We start from the raw sequence: 26947 nt of genomic DNA, 5'->3' as shown, positions 1-26947 counted from the left end.
ACAATTATTTGCTGACTGTGTTTGAGTCCAAACAAAAAGTGACCAGTGTGTACTACTCCACTTAATATTTATTTAATATTTAAGAATAATTAATACAGTATGTAGGGGTTCTATTCTATCTATTCTAAAGTTACATCACATTTAGAGTAGGCTAGAACGCTGATACCAGAGCCATAGAGTAAGACAGTTACAAATACGACAACTCCATTCACTTCATGGGGCCAGTCCAATGGCGGCTCTTCTACGGGGCGGTTCAGGAGGTAGAGCAGGTCGTCTCTAAAATTGCTGATACTTGCGCCGACTTGTCACTCTCCAGGCTGCATGAACAGCCCGAGAGCGCTCAGTTTTCTGCCCCCTCAATGTCGTAACTCTGTCTTACTCTATGGCTTTGGCTGATACTAGAAGGAACTATCATGTAGACGAGGAGCAGGTTTCTGCACGGACTTCTTTCACGGGACGCACACAGGTGTCATCATCATACATGTTGTGTACAAGCTGTGTCGCCTGTTGCATGGAGTTATACCTAAACAATTTAACAATAATATACTATATTTCGTTACCACATATTCCAGGGCGAGCGTGTCTCACATAGCAACCCTGCTGCTGTTTCTACATCTCGTATTTACCGAAGCAGTGGCTGCCGTTCAAGTGCTACTCGTTAGCTAAGTGCTAACAACAGTGTGACAGCAAGTACATACCCATGCGACTAGTGGCGCTGTCATCATATTCACTGACAACAAGTGATCAGAGGAACTCAGCACGTTGACAGGTAGGTTGAAGCGATAATATGATTATGTTATAATTACATACTCATTCAATATGCTGTTCTAATATAATCAATATATTAGAACAACATAAACTTCAAGAAATGTACTCATGAGCACAGTATTGCTTGCACTCGTGCAAGCAATAATGTGCTGCTATAATTCAATAATAGCCATTCTCTTCTATAGTAATTCAATATGCTGTTATGTCATTCAGCGAGTCATGATTTTTTTGTTGCAATTAACAATGAGCATACTTTATCAGTTACAAATAAATAAATTAACACTGAGGAATTAATTCTGTCTTTGTATTGAGTAGCCAATGCTATTGGTGAATTTGGTGTTAAGAGCCACCCCCCCCCCCTCTCCCCTCTACCTCTGTCTCTCGTCTTTCTCTGTCTCTTGTCTTTCTGTCTCTCATCCATCTCTCTTGACATTCCTCTCCCTCCCCCTCTGCCTCCAGTCCACCTCCTCTCTCTCTCTCTCTCTCTCTCTCTCTCTCTCTCTCTCTCTCTCTCTCTCTCTCTCCATATCTCTCTCTTTGTCTCTCTGTCTCCTTGTATCTTTCTCTCTCTCTGTCTCGCCGACCCCTCTCTCAGCAGACATTATGGAGCTCCAGGCGGTGTTGATGGCAGCAGGTGGAGGTTCCAGAATGATGGACCTGACCCACAACACCCCCAAACCTCTGCTGCCGGTGGGCAACAAGCCTCTCATCTGGTACCCCCTCAACCTTCTGGAGAGAGTGGGCTTTGAAGGTGACACACTTTTATAAGAGTGCAAGAGTTAATCCAACTAATCGGTTTAATCACCTATCGCCTCTTTTCCTTTGGAAACTGTCCAAAACTGTAACTTTTCAGGATTCAGATAAAAATAATTAGCAAAAGTAAGAAGATCGACATTAAGCTTGGAACGTGTCGCTTCCCGATTCGTTCAGAGGTTTCTTGCCCGAAAGTAACGTGATTTTCTACTGCTATTGTATTTTGGCTGGTTTTCCATGACATTTTGTACAACAGACTTTAATTTATACATCAATGAATTGAGAAACAAAGTGAAACGCTTCTCAACTATCCGATTCATTGATTGAAAAATCACTAAATAACTGATAGTTGATAGTTTATACAATGCCAGCAATACTGTCTGTCTGTGTTTCTTTCTTTCTCTCTATCTCTGTGTCTTCATTCCATCTGTAACAGTTTCTGGGTTGATTCAATGGTTTGGTGCCAAATTGTCTTTGTTCTCTTCGTATCAGTGATAGTTTAGGCCTGTCACCTCAGGGACCATTTTGTGTACCATTTTATTTTCTCACTGGAGTTTCATTTGGAAGGAATCGAGTAGCTAGGTGGCCCCATCAATTAGACTGTGTGTGTGTGTGTGTGTGTGTGTGTGTGTGTGTGTGCGCGCGCCGTGCCGTGCCGTGTGTGTGCGTGTCTGTCTCTCTGCGTCTAGATTTACACTCCAGTCTAAATCATGTAATAATAGCACAATGTGCATTTGGTCCACAAATGGCTGGCCTGTAAAGGGATTTGACACAATGCGCTATTGCGCTTGCCTTCCAGTAAACAGCACTGTTTATTAGAGCAGCCCGTAGGTCCGCCTAGACCTAAAGAAAAGCTACCTTCCTATACATTATCATCATGTGTGGCCAGCAGTTTACTGTGTGCAGCCAACTAGCCAAAGCCCTGCAATTAGATTTTACAAGGCTGACACAGCCATAGTGAGCTAAATGCCCAGGAGGAGACACATTTTATACAGACAAGGGTAATTAAAGCAGTTTTTTTTTCTTTTTGCTGTTTTTATTTCTTTTTTGGATTTGTTAAATGTTTTGGCCATTTTGGGGAGGTAATGAAAGGCTGGTCTACACAGTAAACTTCTTCTCCTCTGCATAACATTTTTTTATCCATTTGTAACTGCAAGTGAACAACATGTAACCAAATGGACCTGTCGGGGGTTAAGTTAAGTTGACACTTAAGACTGATTGTTTACTGTGTATGTTCTGAAGTGTGGCTGCATTGCATTATTGCATATAGTAAAAAAAGAGGCTTAACCCATTCTGACCGGGCACCCATTTTGGTGTTAGCATCATGTTATGCTTTTAGCTATTGAAAAACAGCAGATCTACAAGCTCGTAGCGCGCCACCGAGTGGCGCGCTACGAGCTTGTAGGTCTGCTATTTTAGAAAAATCGAAGAGCGACTGACATTTTTAGAATCTGATCTCAGGTCAGAATGGGTTAATCAGACCAGTGTGTGTCCAGTGGAAACCTCGTATGAATCTGATCTCAGGTCAGAATGGGTTAATGTAATACCCAGTGTGCTCTTTACAACGAGGTCTTGTGCCATTTTCGAACGCACAGCAACAGTACATATGCAGTATGTTTTTTATTAGCAGCTTGGCTTCATTATCAGCTTTGCCAAATATGCTAGTCTCCCTCATTTTAGCATTTCTCTCTGATAGCTCTGTCACTGCTGGGCACACATGTATTCAATCTACAATCCATACATTTTAGGAACCCGGCTCTCCCACGTTTGAAACCAAACATTTACCACTCATAAATTAGCCAGGGGAGATATTGCCTTATGGGCTTCGGGCAATACTACTTGTCAACCAGTAGGTGTCCTTCCTATTGTGGAAATTGTGCCAGATTAATCGCGGTTAATAAATGCTTCAATTAAACTTAACAATTCTGCGGATCATTGGGGGGTTTTCTGTGAATTTAATGCTGTCTGTGCGCGCGCACAGCCAAGGAACGCACATGTGGGACGGTTAAAAAGTCCCCCCCCCCCCCCCCACCTTGGTAGCCACAGAAACGTCTCTGCTTTTGCAACACTCAAATGGTCAAATAAATATGTGATTAAGGACTATAATATGCCTTTGTATTCTTTCTGTATACAGCAAAATGGAGATTTCTATGTTAGACATTATTGAGGGAAGTTAAGACTCTCAGATTAAAATAAAAACGCTGCTTATCAACTAACCGGTTAATCGATTAATGAGGCTGTCAATTAATTAATTAATCAATAATTTGCATCCCTAGCCAGCATATACTGAGCATTAGGTCAGCTGATGTCAACCTCCTCGACGTCCCTGGGGCAAAATGGAAGCGAACCTGGGGTGACGGGGCCTTTCTCGGTGGCCCGGCCCCCTCACTGTGGAACATCAGAGTTGACCCCACCCTCACCACGTTTAAAACCATCCCAGCTCATATCAGAGTTTCCCCCACCCTCACCACCACGTTTAAAACCACAATCAAAACCCACCTTTTCAGACTTGCATTCCCTACATAAATCCCAACGAACCCCCCTCGCCTTTGTTTACATTATTTTGTTTAACCTTTTTAACTATTTTTTCCTATAAAGTTGTTTTTATTCTGTCTATGTAAAGAGACTTCGAGTACCTAGAAAAGTACATTTTATTTACAGTATTATTATTATTATTATTATTAGTGAGGGCCAATTATATGAAGATAAGGTTGTAGATGGGTGTCCAATCGTTTTCCCTCTACACCAAATCTCTTCCCCGGAAATGGCCGGTCTAAGCTCATAACACGGCACTTTGCAATGTGTTAGATCAGCTATTTTGTCCAAATGTTCACAACTTTTTGCCAAATGTTCACCTATTATGACATACCTGGTCGTCCTGAGTCGCTTTATACTAGTGCCATTTCATTATTCACTCTGCATTAAACATCTTCGCTGAAAATAGCCTCGCAACAACCTCACAACGCGCCGAATCGTGGTGGCGCCTTGTGAGCCTTTCCCCCATGAATATGGATCCTAGTGTTCACTGTTCACGTGGTACATGTTCTTCTTTCCCCCGTGGTCTCTCCAGAGGTGATAGTGATCACCACTAAGGAGGTGCAGAAGATGTTGAGCACGGACCCCAAGATGAAGCTGGACGTGAAGATGAAGCTGGACATCGTGTGCATCCAGGACGACGCAGCTTTGGGCACGGCAGATGCTCTGCGACACATCCAGCAGAAGATCAAGGTGTGTGTGTGTGTGTGTGTGTGTGTGTAGCAGGGTGACTCAGAACCTTTGCCTGATGATCAAAAGCATGTAATAATGTAACAATATCAACCCAGGCCAGGCTAGCATTGTTCCCGAACTCTGGGTCACTGAGAACCCATGTGAGAAAACATGAGTTTTGAGGGAAATGTATTGTGTTGTAGCGTGTTGGTGTGTGTGTGTCAGGCTGTAATTCATTAACCCATCAAATCATGTGTCATTTTACATTTTAGCTACAGTATATACAATAGCAACATATATTTAAAAAAAAAACTCTTAAAATTAGCATGCAGACCTGAGCGCTGCTATTTTTTAAATGATTTTGAATAATTTAGCTTTTTTGAACACAAATCTTCTCTTCTGGGGGTCCCTGGCACAAAACATTTCAGATGGAGGTCCGTGGCCAAATACATTACATATCATTTTGGGGATCTGTGGCACAAACTGTGGTTTGAGATTAATTGACTTCCCATCCTGGACTGATCAGCGCCAAATTTCTTATGTATGCTGCCAGCAGGCCAAGGAAGTAAATCTCTTCATATTTTTGACATAATAATACGAATATTCATATTTTTGGGTGAACATTTTTCCACATTTTATGAATTCACGATCTCACAACTATCAGTCTTGCCCAAATATGGTGTTCCATCCATCCATACTGTCAAAGAATATGACCTCTGACAGAACCACAGGGAAACCACAGCATTATTTCAGCCAAAGCAAGCTAGAGTCCTGCATTTTTTTAGAGGCGTAGAAAACGGACTGAGCAATAAATTGAAAAGATAAGCTCATATACTGACATTATTACACTTTTGACTTGAATTACTTCTGACAGGCTTATTTTTTCGGGGGGGTTTCTGAACAGTGAACACTGTATGATAAGCTAACCTTTTTTTTGTCCCCCAATGGTGTTTATTCTAAGTTGAACACTGCTGGAAATTGTGGCGAATGAATCACCAGTGCGCTAATATCGGTTCAATCAAACGATAATCATAATAATCTCTGAGGAATTTGTACATGGTGAACACGCATCATCACTGGAGAACTGATCACTTGCCATCTTGGAAGGATATTTGCCATGGGGAATGGGTGCGGAGCGGGTGCGATTTATTTTGGCTGACGCAGACCAGTGCACACCAAATTGGATGTGTTTTCCTTGTCCATCAAATCAAACACGAAACAAAACAAAACACATCAGACTCTGTATAAAGACCTATTCTCACGTAGTCTCTCTTAGATCTGAAGACGTACCAGTAAGACAGCTGAGGGCGAGGTCTTGCTGAAACTACACGTCTGGGAATGCCCATATATATATATTTTTTTTGTTACGTTTTAGGGACAGGTAGGGCGAAAAATGTGTGATAATTAGTAAGGCCAGGCGAGGACTCGGGCCAGCCCAGTTAGGGCTCATGTAGGGCTCGGCCTTAATTTTCGGGCCTGTTGAGAACTCTAGTTTTCGCCGGCTCCTGGGCGCAGCTGCGCTAATAACTTTGGGTGTGACAGACTGACAACCATATATGGAGGCGTGATGGACGTACTGACTGACGGGCTTTGCAGGTTTTTATAGTAATCTGCGACCTACCATCGCAAATAAAAGAAAAATAGCATTGTGGAACCATTGCAAAGACTTCATATGGTATCAGGACTGCAATGGGGTTCCACCGCACCCCAAGCCAATTTCAGGCTGGTCTGGTGCATCTCAGGAGCAGCAGGACTAGTACGTAGTTAGATATATGAAGGAAGAAGGCACTCGATAAAATTGGGTTCCTTAATTAAAACGGTTAGGAATCACTGCTATAGCCTTAAGAATTGTTCTTTTGAGGGTCCCTGGCGCGTCTTCCGAAAACCCACCCGGGTTGTGCAAGGACGCGCTGTGATTGGCCCACTTTGGCCCACTTTGAGTGGCAGTCTGAACAAACGCTCTGGGCAGGACATGATTCACTTCAGGCACTTCCGCATTGGCCACAGAAGCGGGCGTGGTTATAAGCGCGTCCCTGGCATATCCTTTCAAACAGGGGTCGGATATCATGTATTGATATGTATCAATTTGGAGGTCCTTTCCTTGATATTAAAAAGCTGGTTGAGAACCACTGTTTTTCTTTTTTTAATAATAATTTGTTTTGGCTTTTTCTGCCTTTCATTGATAGGTTGAAAGTAATCTTGACAGGAAATGGGGAGAGAGATGGGGGGGGGGAAGACACGCGGCAAAGGCCGTCAGGATCGGAAGTGGGGGCAGCACACCTAAACCTAACCTTAACCAATGACTAGTCTAAACTAAATATGCACCCCTCGGGAGTCGAACCCGTGGCACGCCGTCAGGCCGGTTCAGCAGCCTAGGTGCCTGCAGACGGTTGAGCTAACCTTTCATTGAGTTTAGATTTCCCAAGATGTATCAGTAGGTAGACTGTTTCCAGTCCGGGTCCCCCAGCTAAGTGACGTGGACCCTAATCCAAGTCCGTAACAAATGGAGTGTGCAAGTGGAACCAAAATGGCATCATGTGGTTCCATTTGTACACTGTCGGGGGTTGAGACTCCCCGCTATAGAATATCCTAGCAGTGGAACGGTGGTCAACCAGGGGTGTAGTTTGAGAGGCCATGCCAGGAAAACTCCATCTGCTCCCATCTGCACAACAGCTTTGCTTACTTTCAGTGAGGTCATTTGTTTTTTATTTGGTATTCTCCTTTTTTTTTTTTGTAAGTAAGGATTAGTGTACACTACAGTGATGCATGTGAGGCGGTCTTTATTGGAACATGCCGGTAAACCCACCGGCAGGTCAAGGTTTATGTTCCAATAAGGACAGCCTCACTGTACATTATCACGCTTGTTACACGTTTACACGGCTTCCGCTTCCATCGCAGCGTAAGAAACACGGGGCCGAACACCAGTCCGTTATTGAGAACAGCTATCAGGAAATAACTCACAGGTCTAGGAAATAAGGGATTTTCTAGCGGGTCATAGCAGGTTATTTAGACAGATGCTGGATTCACTGTTTACCTGAAACGTATGCTGTCGTTTCAATTTACGGATTATTATTTTGATTCTGATAGTAATTGTTTAGACTAGTGAGGCCAGGTTCTTGGTTTATCGAGGCACTGCACGCTGTCTCTCTCAATTTCAGGTACTGTACGTGTTTACCTTGCTTATAATAAGTCACTCTGGTTAAGGGCATCTGCTAAATGCCTAAATTGTAAACAGACTGTACGAGGCCTGCCCCCTATTGGCCAATGAGAATCCAGTTTTCGATGTTAACGCTATTGAAAGTTGGGTTTTTGAAAATCTTTTTGTTCTTTTTATACAAAAGTTTTGTATCTTTACTTTCGTCACTGCGGGAGGAAGTTGTGTAGGACCAAAACCGTTACGTTGTTTTCAGAGAAATGAAAAGAACAAAGAAAAGCGGTGTTCCATAATGCACTATAGCTAGATGTATCTGGTTAGCGTACATTATGCTAGTATCAGCATGTTGTGTACAGACCTACAAACTATTTTCAGTGCACGGCTCCCGCATACAACAACTCGGGCTTAAGAGAGTAAAGAGAGAAAGCAAAGTGAGAATGGTGATTGTCAGGAGATGGAGGAAGCGTGAAAGAAATAAATGGATGGGGGGCTGGCCGGGTGACTGTGTGTGTGTGTGTGTGTGTGTGTGTGTGTGTGTGTGGGGGGAGTGACAGAGAGATCCTGTGTGCCGCAGCGCCATCACTGATCCGTGCCTTCCCCTCCCTGGACGGCAGATGAAGCCGAAGTGCCTCATTTCACCTGCCGAAAACACACCACACATACTGTAACGCACGCACACGTACACACACACACACGCGCGCGCGCGTACACGTCACACACACACACACACACGCACACACACACTCTTCCCTACATCACGGCCGCCAGACCCCCGTCTTGTCCTGCCTGCTCAACCTTCCATCCCACGCTCCATGTTTCCATCCATCCATCCTTCTCTCTCTCTCTCTCTCTTTCTCTCTCCCTCCCTCCCTCCCTCCATCCGTCTCTTTCTCTAAACAGATGAGGTCATGGCGGAGGGCCTATAGCCAGCCTTCTGCCAGTCAGTTCAAACCGTGTGGACCATTTACACTCATCCTGCAGCACATCTGTTTGCATGTGTGCGTGAAATCGTGCATGTGTGTGTGTGTGTGTGTGAGAGTGTGTGTACCAGTTTATAGAAACGGACCAGTTATATTATTCACCCCAGAGCGATGTGCGTGCGTACACAATGTACACAGTGTGTGTGTATGTGTTTTAGTGTTTGTACGGGTGTGTGGAGCGCACCATTGATGACCGACCAGAAGGAAGCATTCAGGGGCTTTGGGCCCTGGATGATGACACACAGCACAGCGCAGCACAGGACACGGGGGGATTTATTTGTGTGTGTGCGTGCAGATAGGTTGTTAACAGCAGATTGCTCTTGTCGTTCATTTGTAATTTAGCTTGAGGTAAACACTATACAGTACGTTAAGCCAGTAGTTAAAGTAATAGTACCATACTGTACTATGTTGTTGTCGATCCAAGCCAGATCACAATCGACTGATTGAAAATAAACATGCGCTGAAAACGCACGCGGCCCACCCATCTGACCACTTAACACTGCAGCCCAGATGGGTAGGCCACCATTGTTTTTTTGGGTAGGCCGAGATTGCTGTATGGTTAGGCGGAGTCCCTCAGGGCTCTATACTAGCATATTTTCTGTTTCCGACACGTGCAACACACTGTGAGCTTATCGATTAGCTATTTTCTGTGAAAGCTTTCTCCACAATACAGATGCTAGAGTTTAAGTGGTCAAACCACTTATGCGCTGTTTTCTGAAAAGAGAATATATCAGCCTAATATAACCCATTTATGCTTCCGAGAAACTTCACAGAATTGAATCCGGGAAAAGTACAGAATACAGATAAAGCAACGCTGCTGTGGCAGCCGGTCTTAAGGGGAAAGTAACATGGCCGCTGGTTTAACAAGCTCACAATGTGTTGACGGGTTACCAACACAGTGAGCCGCAGGCGTGTACCACACAGGACGAGTCCCCGGTTCAATACCCCGACTGTCCATTTGAACCATTTGCTGCATGTTACTACCCCTCCTCCCTTCACTTGTGTTTCCTATATCAATCTATCAAAAAGAGACTCCGAAAAAAAGACCAAGAAATAACAATAAACGGCCAGTAGAGTGACGGAAAAGACTGCTCGACTCATTTTACTCCAGCAGTAAATACCACAACACACCAAGCATAAGCTAGCAGTAGCAACAGCGCCAGCTATAGCTCAGCACTCCAAAATTGATAGAAATAGAAACGGCAACAACTGTTAAAATATTCATGTGCAAATAAATATCCAATATCATATATCCATATTATGGATATCAACAAAGCACACCTTATAGATATTTCACACAGTGCGTACATAATTATATGTATACATTTAGAAGTAGGACGCATGCACACATCACCCTAAAGAACCTCAGTGTTCTCAATTCTCATTGTCGTCACTGCTATATACAAGCATTTTCGGCGTATTCGGTTTCGGCCCGAATAGGCAGAACATATATCGCCGAATAGTGTATGCAATTAATGCCTTCAAAAGAGCTGATTAAATGTTTTATGGACCCATAAAGGTTTTGCCATAACCATTTATTTTGCCATAAATCAGGTAGCTTTAAGGTACGGCCATGACAGCAATGGTAGGAAAAAAGATATATAATATTAATCATATTCGGATATTCGGTATTCGGTTTCGGCCAAGAATGTCCCTTTCAGTGCATCCCTACTTTAACTGAAAATAGTTGATCTACAAGCTCAGAACACGTCACGTTGCAACACATTGAGGGCTTGTACATCAGCTATTTGCGGTGCGCAACACAAGTATAAATCAAGCATAACAACTACCCTAACCTCTAAATGCCCAGTCCTAATCCTAACCCCAATGTGAATCTGTTCCAAATTGTAAACCTAAAAGAAAAAAAAATACTTGTGGAGACTTTTGGCCCTCACAAGGATAGTACACACACACACACACACACAAACACACACACACACACACACACACACACACACACACACACACACACACACACACACACACACACACACACACACACACACACACAGAGAGAGAGAGAAGGGGACTAGCTCCAGCATGCTCCCATTGAGAATGCTTGGGTTCCTAATCCTTTGAGCAGCCGGCTAGATTAGAGGCATTGAGTTACACACACACTCCAACGTACACACACTGTAGGGTGATGAGTGAGGAACCCGAGCAATAGCCTGCCAAATCCCTGTGTGGAGATCACTCAAACAAACTGTCGCACGCACACGGACACACACGCACACGCGCCCACACACACACACACACACTGCACTTGTGAGGACATCAATATTTTAGGATGGCATTGAAATTAGCTGAAAAGTTGCATTTATAAATGAGGCATGACTCTAACCCCACAACCCCCAAATCTATCCTCTTAATGTCTAATCCTGACCCTGACTCCCAACCCGAATCCTTTTCTAATTGTAAAATCTGATGTCTGAAAGTATTTCTTTTTTTTAAACCATCAAACATTTCCATTGCAAGGACCACGAAAAAAGACCTCACACAATCTATTTATGACATTGCACTAGTATGCTTGTGGGGACACGACATATTGTCCTAACATGCTAAGTCACACACACACACACACACACACACACACACACACACACACACTCAAACGCATGCCACTTTACACAAATGCCCTCCCACAAAGGGATTTGGTGTAACCTATCAAACAAAATACTTACAGGAATCGGTGTGGAGTCTGGGTGTGTTTAGTGGGTCGATCCCCTCTGGCTTAATTCGGGAGAATGATTAACAACCACATTTCTGGAGGGGTTTGCTTCAGTCATCAGCTACGGTGACGTTACATGAATAAAATGGATATGCCCCAAATAATAACTTGCATCTTTCACATGGGGGCTTAACTTTTGAAAGGAGTGCTTTACATGGCCGTATTGTCTTGCCGTGACTGCTTAAGTCCCTTTGACGTTTGCATTGTCAACCGGGTTTGATCAGCTGGCGTCTTGAGTCGATGTGGGCTAGGAGAGAGGAGCGCGCGTTCTCAGCGGTGTTGCCAGATTTTGACAAGACAAACACGCAACCAGGTCTATGAAAACAAGCCCAAAAGAAGTGACTAGACCACATGTGCACATTAGGCGTACACACGCACACACACACACACACACACACACACACACACACACACACCTATTTAATCCGCCGATCTACAAGCTCCCACCGTGTCGATACGTTATGGGCTTGTAGATTTCTATTCATTTTTAAATTATGAAAACATAATGATGTGGAACATTTTCAATAGACAAATCTTATGCACACCTGTGTGCTCTGAGGCGGGTGCGTAGGCAGGGCTCAATGTATTCAGAACAAATGCACATAAAGTGCACAAAGACCCGCACACCGTCTGCACTTGCAAACTTTATGTGCATTTTTTTCTAAATAGACAAATCTTGTATTCGGGTCCCTGGCACAAAATGTTTATAGATGGGGTCCATGCAGGACACATATATACATTTGGGTGTCCTTGACATGAAAAAGTTCTGGAAGGAACTGAGAAGCCCAACTAAGTCCAAAGTCAGAGCGGACTTGGCAACACTGTTTATTAGAGCCGCCGATGTGTCCGTCGCACAAACATTAGTGCCGCTAAGACGAAGAGCGTTTTGGCAGAGCAGGGACTGGGAGATCCAAACGAAGCTTTTGCATGTGAGCGGGACACAGGAGATGCGGTTGAATGAAGACTAGACCCATGCCTTCTCTTTTCCCTCCCTCTGGTACCCCCCCTTCCCTTTTGACTTTCCTCTAATGTCCTTTTGGTAAGGTCCCTGATTCTGGCATGGCCGTGATGCAGTAGCGTTACACTTAAACCACACGAATACCTACAGTAGCATCCCTATTCTCTGTCATAATAGAGCAATCGGGGAACCAATTCAGTAAAAGAACAAAAATGTCTCTGTTTTAGCCAATGGGGGCACAACCCATCTTTTTGTGTTAAACGGGAACTTCTGTGCTTCTGTGTTTCTTCCTACTAACAACATCATTGCATGTTTAAGGTAGTAGTGCTGACATAATTCTGCTGTTAGGAGAATCTGTCTTGAGAGATTAATAATGGACACATTCGGTAAAATAGTCTTACGTTTCACCGACAATTATATGATCTACGAGCTGGGCTATTTTTTGGCAAAGAGATTTGATTGTAGAGGGGGAAAAAGAGGGGGCCAAGTACAGACCCATGGGTAATCCCGGTCGGGTTTAAGGGGGTTAAGTACATGTCTTAATCTAAGACAAGGGGTTAGCTGTTACAGGTCCAGTGTCTGTTGTGAGGATCAAATGTGTGGCTTCTCAGTTAAGTTCAGATGTTTAAGGTCCCTCATGGGGGAACTTGCATTGTGGCCCTAGACAAATCAGTCCGAACGAAAACACAGATAATCGGCTATAAACAGTTAAAACAAATGAGTACAGTTTAACAGACAATCGATAAAACCGGGGTCCGGTATCCTACAAACAAGAAGCAAAATGCGTTATATGGACCTTATGTGAAAAGTGCTAAAAGAGGCCTTGGGCAGTGTGCAAATGAAGTGTCTTTATTGTACATATTGTTGCTGTCAGGCAGAAACCTTGTATCTCCAAATTGTTTTATTTATTTTTCTGTAAATGAATGCCTTGCTTCATCATACAAGAGTGTCGCACAAAACGCATCGTGAGCTTGTAGATCTTCTATTTTCACTACTTTGCTAAATGTTTATTACATACAAGGTTTCCTGCCCGACAGTGGCGATGTAAGAAAGGAGTGTTTGTGTGCATTGCACCTGGTCATTGCAACCTCTGTCCTGTAGGGAGCAGCTGACATTCCTCATTAAGGCGGGCGGCGGTTGGGATTATTGGCACTTCTCCTTGCTTTCTGCCAGGACTCCCAGAGACTGCTGCTGCTCACCGCTTAATCTTGCCAATCACCCCTAACTACTTTGCTTGATCTGGGTTTTGTTTTTAACTTTGAGGTTGTCGAGGCAAAATGATCAGTGATCGGACACTCTACCCTAAAACCCTTTTACCACACTGTTAGGGTAGGGTAAGGGATAGTTTGATGTTAGAAATAAGTGTTAAATAGCTCTATATTCTGATTGTACTGATTGCTATATACATTGTTTGTTCAGTGACAGGAGTTACCATGTGTCTCAAGTTCTTTTTTTTCCAACCCATTTTGGGCGAGAACCCCTATGGGTGTTTTAAACATTGTTATAATTTAGCTATTGAAAAATAGCAGATCTACAAGCTCATAGCGCACCACCGAGTGGCGTGCTAGGAGCTTGTAGGTCTGCTATTATTGAAAAACGTGAAAATATTTATTTCAGAAAACTGGAGGATTTAGGTCAGGCCTAAATGGGTTAAACGGAAAATGTATTTCCAGGTTGAGATACCAATTTTATCCAATCTGGAGAGAGAACTCACACAGGACGCACTGAAACGAGCCCCGAGGAATCCCCTGGGAACTGAATTCCGTCTCACCATTTATATTATTTATTGTGAATTGTGATGTCATGTGAAGCATGACAACAGTGACAACAGTGTGTGAAGCATGACCAAAAGCTAAGCGTTTCTGTTGTGCAAAAGTTAACAAAAAGCAGGTTCACTTTGCTGGCAAAAAAAATAATAATCTCGGGCCGAGAACAATAGTGTGTTGCCCACAGCAACCACACTAACAAGTGAAATTGGAAGTGATGACACAGAGAAATGAGCAGATATAACTGGAACAAGAACAGGAACACTGTAAAACTGAAGCTGGTAAATGGGTATTCTCTCCTGATTGGCTCTAATTGAACAATTTAGTTTATTTTCCATTTAATGAGGTGGAGAGACAGGGAGACCCCTGTTACTGCATAAATACTCCATAACAACGATTACCACCAGCATATACTTTTATATAGCCTTTTAACAAACCACTGACAATCTACTGAATGTTAAAAGTTCCGTTTTTTTGGGGGTGCAATTGAGCTCAGAAAACCTAAACAACTAAATAAGAAAAATTACAAAAGCTTTTTTTTTAATGTCACAATCCCTTTAAGAGGTTGTTAGTTTATCCCAGTGGTTCTCATTGTGTTGATGTTTGAGACGAGGGGTACTTATAGGCCTGTCACAATTATTGCATAATCACCTAATCGCAATTAGTTGAGATAATCCCAATTATGTTGGCATTAATTGTCAATCGTTTCGATGAAGAACGTGGCGCTCTGAGCCACCACTAGATGGGGCGGTCAAAGAGTTTTAAAGATGGAGTGCCGTGATTGTTCTGTTTTGCATGTGTCTATGGAGTTAACGTTACTCTAATAGACCCCCAGGTGTGGTTATAATATTCATATAATATGTCTTCCCTGTGTATTTTTGGTTTCTTCCTGAAAGCTGAAAGCCTTTGAGTTAAAAGGCCCAATCGAAATAACACAATTTTTAGTGACATCATAACCCTAACACCACCCACATTATTAACAACAGCTGTGGGCAAGGCTTAAGTTCAGGTGGGTGGTGCTAGAGCCTTAGATATAGACAGAGTTACGCAAACTGCGTTCACTTCATTCATGGGGCCAGTCCAATGGCTCCTACATAGACTCCTAAGACTACGCATTGAGCATGGGGACAACCAGTTGGGCCAAGTGCTGGACCGAAAGTATAGGCAGAAATGCATTGGACTCAGGCAACAGCCCAGCTTTATTGATCTTAAAATCCCTTTATTTTAAATTGTTTTGTAGTAATAGTACAACATAAACATTAAAGAGACTTTAGTTGTTACTGTACAATACTTTAAAACAGTTGTCATGTTGCACACATGCTTAAAATAGCTCTCGTTGAAAACAATGTATCCTCCAGCTTGGCTCAGTTCAGGCTGCATGAACAGCGCTCGAGTGCTCTGTTTCTGCCCCCTCTATATCTGTTCTATTAGATGGCTCTGGGTGGTGCTAAGGTATAGGCCTACAGTACATAATGAACTGGTGGGTGTGGCCTCATAAAAACATAATTTTAACACTTTCTGTACACTTTTTTTGAAAGAAATCTTACTAGTATAATCATCATAGTATACCTGTTGATCATGTTTTAGGAGGGCACTTCATCTTTAAGTTATTTGTCATAACTGCCCTGTGCAATTTGTGATTACGAAGCAAACAGAAATACAACAGCAGTATAACAGCCCTAGTGGTACCATGCTTTTTATCCACTCTTGTTTGTTGTGAATTCATCCAAAACATTAATTTGTGCATCAGGGCTCAAAGCTTCAAGTGCTTCTGACTGAATGAAGAATTAATTAATAGGCTGTTGTACTAATACTTGTAATTGTAGTAATTATGTATTATAGCCTAGCCTAATTCATTAATAGTTAAAGGTATAGGCATAATCAAAATTAGTGTTTGGTGCATAACTCACTCATTCATAATTGGAAATTATAGAAAAGTCATTTGAAAAATACAAATGTATATCGCTGCGATCGGAGGCGGAAGCCCTACTTGATCATACTACAGCATCACACGAAAGTATCAGAAGTAGCGCAGCAGATCCGCAACTTGCCATGCTTCTGAATTTGAAAACTGACAGTTTTGGACATATGAGGTTTCCACCGGACTGAGGCGATATGTATAAATGAAATGAAATCATCGTCATTCTTTAAAAAATGATCAGAAAGTATTTGAAAATAGTAATCTTTTTGTGTGTGTGTCTTTAAAGCCAGGGGGACCCCTGCCCTAGCTAGTGCCCCTGTTGTGCGCATGCTATAATAATAGCCGATCTACACGACAGGATCACGACGTGTGGTCATTTGACATTACGACGTCGAGCGGGTTAAAAAGAGCCTACGTAGTTGACACGGAGATCCCTGCAACCTGCAGCCGTAAACAGTAGTTATGGATCGGTGTCATCGACCGCCGGAATGTGCAAGAGTAAACTCCTATTTGACAGCGGAGAGAGACCACACGCATGTGTTTTTGGGTGTCCTCTTGTGTGCATACGTGTAACTGTGTGTGTGTGTGTGGGTATGTATGCATGTGTGTGGTCCTGACCTGTCCAGCAGAGATCATGGCTGTTGAAAGGCCAGAGTGTCTCTTGTCAGTTGACCCTCCAGCTGACTCCACTCTGCTGTCGCCTTTGTGTGTGTGCGTGTGTGTGAGTGTGTGTGTGTGTGTGTGTGTGTGTGCGTGTGCGTGCGCATGTCCGCGAGACTGTGCACGTTTGGTGCATATCTGCTATATCTCTGAATGTGCCCAATGTGTCTACGTGTGAACGTGTGCTCGTGAGTGAGTGAGTGTGCGTGCACGTGAAACAAGACAAGAGGCAGAGAGAGAGAGGGAGAGAGTTGAGAGATGCTGGGGTTTGCCAGTGTCAGTTGATCTGATGCAGACACCTATACCGGTTGCACCGTGGCAGTTTCCTGTCGCCTGCTTGCAGAGCAGAGCAGAGCAGGCTGCGCTCGGGGGGGGTTTAACCCCCACAGGTCAACCTGCTCCTCATCACCCATTAAACACATCACATGTTCTTCACATAACCTCCTCCTCCTCCTCCAGTGGTTCTCAAACCTTTTCATTTCAACGAGGAGACCCCTCCCATAACTCTCTGAGAGTGCATTATGGAACCAAGCGCACCGTTTGCTAACTTGCTTCCATATGCTCAGAGTTACAGACCTGTGAGGGTCCATTTGGAAATGGAAGCTATACTCAAGGGCCCTGCTTGGAATAAGAATTACTTTAATTGTCGCATGTTTACATTTTTTGTGTGTTTTAGTTGAAAGAAACAAAATTAGAGGGGGGAGCAAGGGGAAAAATAAAGTGTGCGTGTATACATGCGTTCGCTTCCATACATACATAAGGCCTTTTCAGACGGGGAGCGACTGACATGCCTAGTGATTCAACAGTGAGAGGCGTGCTTTTATTTTGGACGCGTGGAGAATTTGAGGGGCGACTACGCAAGTGCGTTCGTGTGCGTGGTCCCGTGAAATAGTCGTGTGCATGTTCGTCTTGTGCACATGCCCGTGGCGGGCGACTAGACCTAGACTGTAGTGAGCTTTACTTTACGCTATGCGCCCCGCGCCCCCTCATGAGCAGACCTGTCGCTGATCCAGGCGACAACATCTGCGTCACTCGCTCCCCGTCTGAAAAGGCCTAAATTCTGCTTCTACTTCTGTTTCTCTTTCTTTCACTCCTATTCTCTTGTTCCCTGCCTCCTTCCCATCCCAATTTGAACCTTTTTATTAGCATCACTATTATGGGGCTAACATTCTGCAAAAGAAAATACAGATCTACAGTACAAGCGCTCAATGCTTCACGTTGCAACACGTAGGCATGCATCGTCGGCAAGGATTCTTTATTTTAGAGTGAAAACAGAAAGGGTCCTACTTGGGAATCTGGTCAACTAAGAATAGGTTTTAAGGGGCTGGCTTCTGCCCTTGTTCCCTCCTCTTTTCCTTCCTTCCTTCCTTCCTTCCTTCCTTCCTTCCTTCCTTCCTCCCTCCCTCCCTCCCTCCTCTGTCTCAGGGGAGAGGTTGTCTCTGTCATTGGGGCTGCTGGTACTAATGGTGGGATTAGTCTGTCTGCTGACAGCGCACGTCACTGGACAGCCAAATGGACACCACACACACACACACACACACACACACACACACACACACACACACACACACACACACTTAGCACATCAATGGAGTCTAGTTAGTAAAATGACTGATGGAGGTTTAGCTCTAGTCTAATTCTGGGTGTAGTGTAAGCGATATCTCAATGGAATTCCCGTTATTCTCATACATGGGCCCAAACTGTCCTCGGCTTCCATGTTATTACATAGCTGGGATACTGAGAATAGCTGAAGCTAATGAAGAGAGTCCTGCCCTGGGTGGGCAGAGGTGTGTTATGCGTGTTGTAGAGTTTGAATCGCTGTTGCCAGATTTATGTTTGCTAGAGAAACACAAGCAGGCAGGTGTTCCAAAACAAGCCAAAAATAAGTGACTTTTGTTGCATGATCACACAGCAAATCCCCTGCAAAATGACTCAATATAGCATACAAATCATTTAAACTACTTTTGATTGGTTGATTGAATACTCAAAAGAATCTTGTAAGAAAAAGTGAAATATTGGGAAATAAGTTTGAAACATTTTAAATACACACATCTTGTACTGTATGGGGGTCCCTGGCACACTTTGGGTAGTGTCCGGCTGTGTCCCCCAAATCTCTTGCAAACAGTAGAAAAGATTATTTGAAGCATATTGACCTCTGTGTCCTCATTAAAACCTGGCATCCCTCTTTTAGGCATTCATTGAAGGCAAACATTTAAACACTTCAACCTCTGAGTCTCTATTCTGGGTGTGTCATAATAGGAGGAATCATTCAGACAATATACTGTATATGTACTGTGGTATTATGCTCAGATGCATAATACACTCGAGCTCAAGGGCTTGTGAGCTTGGAGATATTTGGAGATATTTGTCAGCTATTTTTGGTGAAGAAATTAGGTAGATGGTAGGTAGATGGAAAAAGGTAAGGGGCCCAGAATAGACCCCTATATGAGACCCTGGTCAAGTGTATAGGGTTCTAAAAGAAAATGGATCTACAAGCTCAGATGTGATGTGTTGTGAGCTTGTAGAGTTTTGGCACACGACACAGTCATACAGTGAAGTATAAAGTGGTTAAATGCTTTAGCCGAGTCATCCACGTTCTCTGATATAATGGCTCTTAGGTTTTGCACCAGGCTATTTGAAGTGGTCTTGGAGACGGATATGTCTTAGTAGTACGGTTAGGTTTACAACATTAGTATCATTTAAAGTATGTTTGAATTATCTCCACAGACAGTGTAGACACAGTGTCCAAAGTGCTCACATAGTTGGCAAAACAAGTCAAAATGAAGGACTCAAGTGACAAGCTAATAGAGCTCGTCTCTAGCCCCTGACATTCAGAAAGTGATTTTGTCTTCCTCGACGAGACGACAGACTAATCGGTTCACAAGTTGTTTCAGTTGTGCAAGTTTATTTTGGCATCACGACTACACAAAATGGTTTGGTTAGATTGAACTGTAATAGGCAATACTAGGCAGTTTGGTCGACTTTGTTTATGTTCAAAGCACTAACACTAATGTGTTGTATTTTTCAGCGCACTGTAACTCTGCTAGTGTAAAAATGTACCCTCACCGGTCCATTTTGCAAACCGAGGCTTTCCATACCAGTATTAGTGCTGTGTGTTACCCAAACATCCATATTGTACAAAAGGGGCCACTGCCAACACCCCGGCCATCCATTTAACATTGACCTTTGACATTAGCTACAGTAGGGAGAGGAGCGACCGTGGCGTCTTAAAACAGCCTCCGAGCCAGCTATCTGTTGGCCATGTGTGTGCTCATACAGTGTGTGTGTGTGTGTGTGTGTGTGTGTGTGTGTGTGTGTGTGTGTGTGTATGCTATAAACATAGCATGTGTGTCATGTGTGTGCGTGAGCCGCATGCAGAAGCAGCACACAGACGGGTGTCACGGCCTAGCTAGCAGCGTCAGCCAGCCGAAGCGGGGCTCAGGGAGGGATGTGGGTGTTTTGGGGCCCCTGGCTCCAGGCCTTCTCCCCCCAATGAGCCATGGAGACTGTACAGAACCAACCCCTCTTACCCCCCCCCCCCCCCCCCCCCCCCCCTTACTCTCCACCTCATGTCTTTTTCCATTACTCTCCATCGCTTCTCCTTCTCCGTCGCGATGGAGAGTACTCCGTTCTTCTCCCTATACCATGTCGTCCTCTCCTCCCACCATGGTAGCCATCTCGCTTTCCATGTCCCCATCACCTCCCGAGCACTGACGATGAACGCACCTGGAGCGTGGAGCAGACAGTGGTTCTCAAACGTTTTCGTTCCTAGCTAGGACCCCTGGAACCGCTCCAAGGACCCAAGGAGAATTGTCACGACAACGATATTGTGATAATCAAAAACTCTTCAAATTAAAATGCTAGCCAGAAAAATTAGATGGGCTATAAGACATTTGGTGTAGAGAGTGGAAAAAGAGCGCAGTGTGCTCTTTACACATCCGTTTGACTAATAGAGGGATTCAATCAGGGCTATTCACTCAACTGTTCAGGTGGCCACATTGTCAGAAAGCCAATGGGCCAGGGGCCGGACTATAATTTTTTTAAATAAAAAATTCTTCAGAAAACTCAGGATTTAGAAGGCTTTTTTTTTATCGACCTCAGATCTAAATGGGCTAAGTTGATGTCATTCTCTCATTTTGCACAGAGAACATCGGCATAAAAGCAAATATTGGACATCTGTACTGTAGTCCCATCCCTAGAGGATGGAGAGATGGGATCCCTCGACCCAGAGGCCTTGGGGTAGAAGCAGGGCCGGGACAGGACAGGACAGGACAGGGGGAGGTTGGGATTCCTGGAGGTAAAGAGTTGGAGGTGGTGTGGGTGGGAGAGAGAGGTGGAAGGGTGGGTGTAAGAGAGAGGTGGAAGGGTGGGTGGGGGAGAGAGGTGGGTGGGGGAGAGAGGTAGAAGGGTGGGTGGGAGAGGGATGGGTGGGAGAGAGAGAGTTAGAAGGGTAGGTGGGTGGGAGAGAGGTGGAAGGATGGGTGGGAGAGAGAGAATTAGAAGGGTGGGAGAGAGAGAGTTAGAAGGGTGGGTGGGTGGGAGAGAGAGGTGGAAGGATGGGTGGGAGAGAGAGGTGGAAGGGTGGGTGGGAGAGGGATGGGTGGGAGAGAGAGGTGGAAGGTTGGGTGGGAGAGAGAGGTGGAAGGGTGGGTGGGAGAGAGAGGTAACAGACACAGGAGCAGCAGATGGGAAGCAGACACTCTCTCAAAACAGAAACAATGACAAAGTCACATAGGATTTATTAAGGGCTTGATGTAGTCCGTTCGTTGCTCGGCTGGTCTCATGCACCTGAAAATAGCCGATCAACAACACGCCGTGATGCGTCGTCAGTTTGTATAGAGCTGCTTTTTTTTTATCCGCCAGCACGGTGGAATATAAATCCGGTCGCTTTCAAAGGTTTCAGCAAACTTGGGCCCCTACCTGTGTGCGTGCGTGCGTGTTTTGTACGCAAGCAAGGCTAAACTTGGAATCGGACGAGCTGAGGGTTTGTCAAGTAGGTTCATGCCTGATTGTAGTCTCCCCCTCAATCTACTCTCCCTCCTTTTTCTTCATCTCTCTCTCTCTCTCTCTCTCTCTGTCTATCTATCCCCCCATCATGAGCTCCTTTCTGTTGTGACTGTCGTTAGGCAACACAGTCCATGCCTCTTCACGCATGAGAGCCTTCCTGTGGAACGTCACCATTGTTCTCATGTGTTCATATTTACTCAGACTGTATGCATACCAGCGCGACTGACTGAAACAACACATCCATGTGTTTTTATGTTGTTCGTTGCCACTTTTTGTATTGCTGCCTGCTATTTTGGACAGCGCTCCATGGATCTAGCGTCTCAACGGGATGTACCTGTGTACATAAAGGTTTAATAATCCACAATCCACACCTAAATGCACTGCAAGTGGTACACGTACTATGCGTGTGTGTATATGTTGTGGGAGGTCGGGTGGGAAATACAACTCAGAGTGCAGTTTCAGGGGTTAGACACACGATGGCGCCCCTTGCTTTATTTCTCCAACAGGTTCAAACAAAGTCAGTTTTCACAAACAGAACTCAGACAGTAATATTCTTTGCATGAGGTCCCGGTTCCGAGGCGGGAGTCGTCACTGCAGAGGATGAGAGGGGATGTTAGCATACGGTCAGAGCACAAGGTAAGTACAAAGTTGGGGCCTGAGACACCCGGTCTAGGCAGTCTACCAACTAGACCTTTGTATAACTCTTTCTCTTCTTCTTTTCCAGGGTCCAGAGGAGGCCAGGAGGCTCCCCCGGAGGTAGGTAAGGGGGTGCGTATCTTTCTCTATCCACAAGGCACAGAAGAGTACTTTAGAGTAGAAGTACTCGGATACGGGGTGGTGAGTAATTAGAATAAAAGTACTTGGTATGGTACCGGGCGGGGATGGTACGGAGGGCCCCTTAGGCTCGGCCAACAGGAAGATACACAAGCATTTATATTCTTATTTCTCTCTATCTACTGGGTGGCCGTGTCGGTACGACAACGGCAGTCAGGGGGTTAACACAAAGTAAGCGCTCTAGTTTCTAACGGTCTTCTTTCACCGGGCCTGGCGGCGCAAGCCAACTTAAAGTCTCTTCAAAGGGTGAAATAAACATAACACGGGCCTGTCTTCTTTCACAGGGTGGACGTGACACTTTATCTAGAGCCTGCTAGCTTCCATTAGTCTCTACGGGGTTATCTTCATTCAACAATCTTCAGTGTACAACACCACGGTGACACTCTTCATTCACAGTCTTCATTTAGCATCGACAGGGTGACTTCCTTCATTCACAATCTTCGTTATTATCCTTAGCTGCTCATTTGCCACTATGAGTGCCTCTTCTTAATAACACGGGTGATAGATAGTGAACGGTTTGTCTTACTGCGACCTTATGGAGCTGTTGAGCTGCCGTTTCCATACGAGGGTCCCGTCTCCGCACTCGTCCCCGATACGAGCCAGGTGGGTCTCCAGCATGTATGCGGCTCTCCGTGTATATTTGTCTATGGGGGGCACACGCTCCTGCGTGTGCTTCCAGCCCCACTCCTACAAGCCTGGTGATGTGAGAATATAAGAGAGCAATTGAGTGGTGATACAAACGATCAAACAATAAACATAGTCCATACGTGAGAGTCCATAAGTGAGAGGAGTGTGGACTTACCATCCAACGCCGAGTGGACGGCATATGCTGCGCGAGCGTCTGTGTGTAGCAGGGATCTGATACTGCTAGGTGCGCAGGTTGTTTATAAAGGGCGCGGCTGACAGGCTGCGGCTGTCCTTAATTGCTAACCAGGGCGGCGGCCGGAATGAGGCGCAGCTGATTTAGAATTGCTCTGGGATAGTACACTGAGTCTATGACACGGCCGTGGGCGTGCCTGGTTGTCATGGTAACGCGCCCCTCCCCCTGAGGTGAGACCTGACACACTCCACACACTCCCCCCCTAAGTTTCTTGCTACTGCAAGGAGCTTGACTACTTTCCTCACCTTCGTAGAGTCTTGAGAGCGCGTCCGCGTGGTTAATTTTGGTCCCGGGCCTGTGCTCCCGCCGGCGCTCTCTGCTTCTACTACTACTACTAAAGCCTGTCTTCTTCGCTGTTCCCGTCGAGCCCAGGCTCGACGAACTACTCGAGCTTAGACTAGAACTAGACTTGTTACCGAAGCTACTCAAGCTCGAAGTGGGCTTACTCGACCCTAGCCCGGTTGAGTCCGAGTTTGAGCTGGACCCGGTAGACCCCGCGGTCGCTTTGTTGGATCCGAAACTAGACGACCCGAAGCTAGAGGACCCTTTGTTCAGGCCGAATCCACTCGAGCTGGTCCCCGTTTTACTCGCGGAGCCAAAGGCCGACCCGAAGCTTGCGCTGGACGACCCTGTGTTGCCTGTGTTGCCGGTAGACGTGCTGGAGGATCCCCCCCCAGTGCCAAACTTGCTCCCCCAGGATGACCCTCCAGAGTCAGAACTGGATCCTGTGGAACTTGATCCGGTCGACCCGGTTGTCCCCGGGTTCAGCTTCCCGTCGACGGCCACGACATTCCGCCTGGCGCCAGCCAGGTTGGGGTCGGCCCACTGAGTGGTGGCGAACGTTCCTTGCCGCCGGGGGGGCGGCGCGTCTACTCTGGGGAACTCCAGGGAGGGGTCTTCACCGCGGGCCGGCGTCTCGTCGGCGTCGGACGCCTCCGCCTCTTCAGGCCAGGGTTCTGGCTGGGGACTTCCTCCTCCGCTGCTTGTGGACGAGGTCCCGTCTCCACGGAAGGCGGGGCAGGCGACGAGGGGTGGGCTACCTCGGCGGCGTCGGCGGCGCCGCGTCCTGGAGGGCCCTCGTCGTCCCGGGTTCCAATACTTCTCCAACCGGGGACAGTCCGTCCCGATCAGGAGGGTGGTCTGTCGTCGGCTCTTGCTTCCGGTGTGGAGACAGGGTCGGGGGCCTCTCATGCTGTCCGCGGAGGGCATGGAGACATCGGGGCCGGGGGGCCGCTCTGGGCAGGCCCAGGACAGGTGGTCCTCCCGATTACAGACGTAGCACCTGCGGATCCGCGGGCTGCGGTCGGGGGGGCCGGAGGCACGGGGCCGGCGGGGTCGGCGGGGCTGGTCGGCGTCGGTCTCGGCGGTCGTCTGTCTTGGGGACGGCGTCGCTCTTGGTCTGGCGGAGCATATCCGAGCAGACGTGGTGGTTCTCCAGGAGGGCGATCAGGGCGTCCACGGATGTGGGGCTGACTCGGGCAACATATTTCTTGGCGTCGGATGGCAGGGCACGGACACACCGGTCTATGACTAATCTCTCAATCCACGGGGTCTCTCCGCCCGTGGTCAGCCAGCTCTGCGTCAGGCGGTAGAGGTCGGCGACCTGAGCGCGAGGGGGCTGGGCCTGCTGATAGGCCCACATGTGGTACCGCTGGGCCCGGGCGGGCAGGCTGTAGCCGAGGGTGGACAAGATGGCGGCCTTCAGCGTCTCGTAGTCTCGAGCGTCTCTGGCGGGAAGGTCCCGACATGCGCGTTGAGCCTCTCCCGAGAGGTAGGGCGCCAGTATGCCGGCCCAGTCGGCGGCGGGCCACTGCTCGCGGTCGGCGGTGCGTTCGAAGAGTTCGAGGTACGCCTCGATGTCATCCTCGGGGGTCTGCTTGGAGAGGACGGCGTTGGGGGTCCTAGGGACATCGCCGTGTCGGTCTAGCCTGCGGACAACTTCACGCACAGCGTTCTGTAGTTCAGTCTGACTTCGGAGAAGGGCGGCCAATTCGAGGCTGGCCATGTTTAGGCGGTGGTTGAGATCAGATGAATACCCACATTCTCCACCATATGTGGGAGGTCGGGTGGGAAATACAACTCAGAGTGCAGTTTCAGGGGTTAGACACACGATGGCGCCCCTTGCTTTATTTCTCCAACAGGTTCAAACAAAGTCAGTTTTCACAAACAGAACTCAGACAGTAATATTCTTTGCATGAGGTCCCGGTTCCGAGGCGGGAGTCGTCACTGCAGAGGATGAGAGGGGATGTTAGCATACGGTCAGAGCACAAGGTAAGTACAAAGTTGGGGCCTGAGACACCCGGTCTAGGCAGTCTACCAACTAGACCTTTGTATAACTCTTTCTCTTCTTCTTTTCCAGGGTCCAGAGGAGGCCAGGAGGCTCCCCCGGAGGTAGGTAAGGGGGTGCGTATCTTTCTCTATCCACAAGGCACAGAAGAGTACTTTAGAGTAGAAGTACTCGGATACGGGGTGGTGAGTAATTAGAATAAAAGTACTTGGTATGGTACCGGGCGGGGATGGTACGGAGGGCCCCTTAGGCTCGGCCAACAGGAAGATACACAAGCATTTATATTCTTATTTCTCTCTATCTACTGGGTGGCCGTGTCGGTACGACAACGGCAGTCAGGGGGTTAACACAAAGTAAGCGCTCTAGTTTCTAACGGTCTTCTTTCACCGGGCCTGGCGGCGCAAGCCAACTTAAAGTCTCTTCAAAGGGTGAAATAAACATAACACGGGCCTGTCTTCTTTCACAGGGTGGACGTGACACTTTATCTAGAGCCTGCTAGCTTCCATTAGTCTCTACGGGGTTATCTTCATTCAACAATCTTCAGTGTACAACACCACGGTGACACTCTTCATTCACAGTCTTCATTTAGCATCGACAGGGTGACTTCCTTCATTCACAATCTTCGTTATTATCCTTAGCTGCTCATTTGCCACTATGAGTGCCTCTTCTTAATAACACGGGTGATAGATAGTGAACGGTTTGTCTTACTGCGACCTTATGGAGCTGTTGAGCTGCCGTTTCCATACGAGGGTCCCGTCTCCGCACTCGTCCCCGATACGAGCCAGGTGGGTCTCCAGCATGTATGCGGCTCTCCGTGTATATTTGTCTATGGGGGGCACACGCTCCTGCGTGTGCTTCCAGCCCCACTCCTACAAGCCTGGTGATGTGAGAATATAAGAGAGCAATTGAGTGGTGATACAAACGATCAAACAATAAACATAGTCCATACGTGAGAGTCCATAAGTGAGAGGAGTGTGGACTTACCATCCAACGCCGAGTGGATGGCATATGCTGCGCGAGCGTCTGTGTGTAGCAGGGATCTGA

The 26947-nt window shown here is 46.2% G+C and overlaps 1 protein-coding gene across 1 annotated transcript in view; it reads left to right on the top strand.

Moving 5' to 3' along the window:
• The first annotated feature begins 459 nt into the window (after window positions 1-459).
• Window positions 460-26947, top strand: part of eif2b3 (eukaryotic translation initiation factor 2B, subunit 3 gamma) — a 68457-nt gene continuing 41969 nt past the window's right edge. The window contains exons 1-3 of the mRNA XM_080778472.1: window positions 460-769; window positions 1364-1519; window positions 4592-4749. Of these exons, the coding sequence (XP_080634598.1) occupies window positions 1372-1519; window positions 4592-4749 (306 nt within the window). The 5' untranslated portion in view covers window positions 460-769; window positions 1364-1371. The remainder of the gene's footprint in view (window positions 770-1363; window positions 1520-4591; window positions 4750-26947) is intronic.

The sequence above is a fragment of the Protomyctophum bolini genome (genome assembly GCF_963924005.1).
Source record: "Protomyctophum bolini genome assembly, chromosome: 12".
In the NCBI taxonomy this organism is placed as follows: domain Eukaryota; kingdom Metazoa; phylum Chordata; class Actinopteri; order Myctophiformes; family Myctophidae; genus Protomyctophum; species Protomyctophum bolini.
This window is presented reverse-complemented; position numbering and strand designations above follow the sequence as displayed.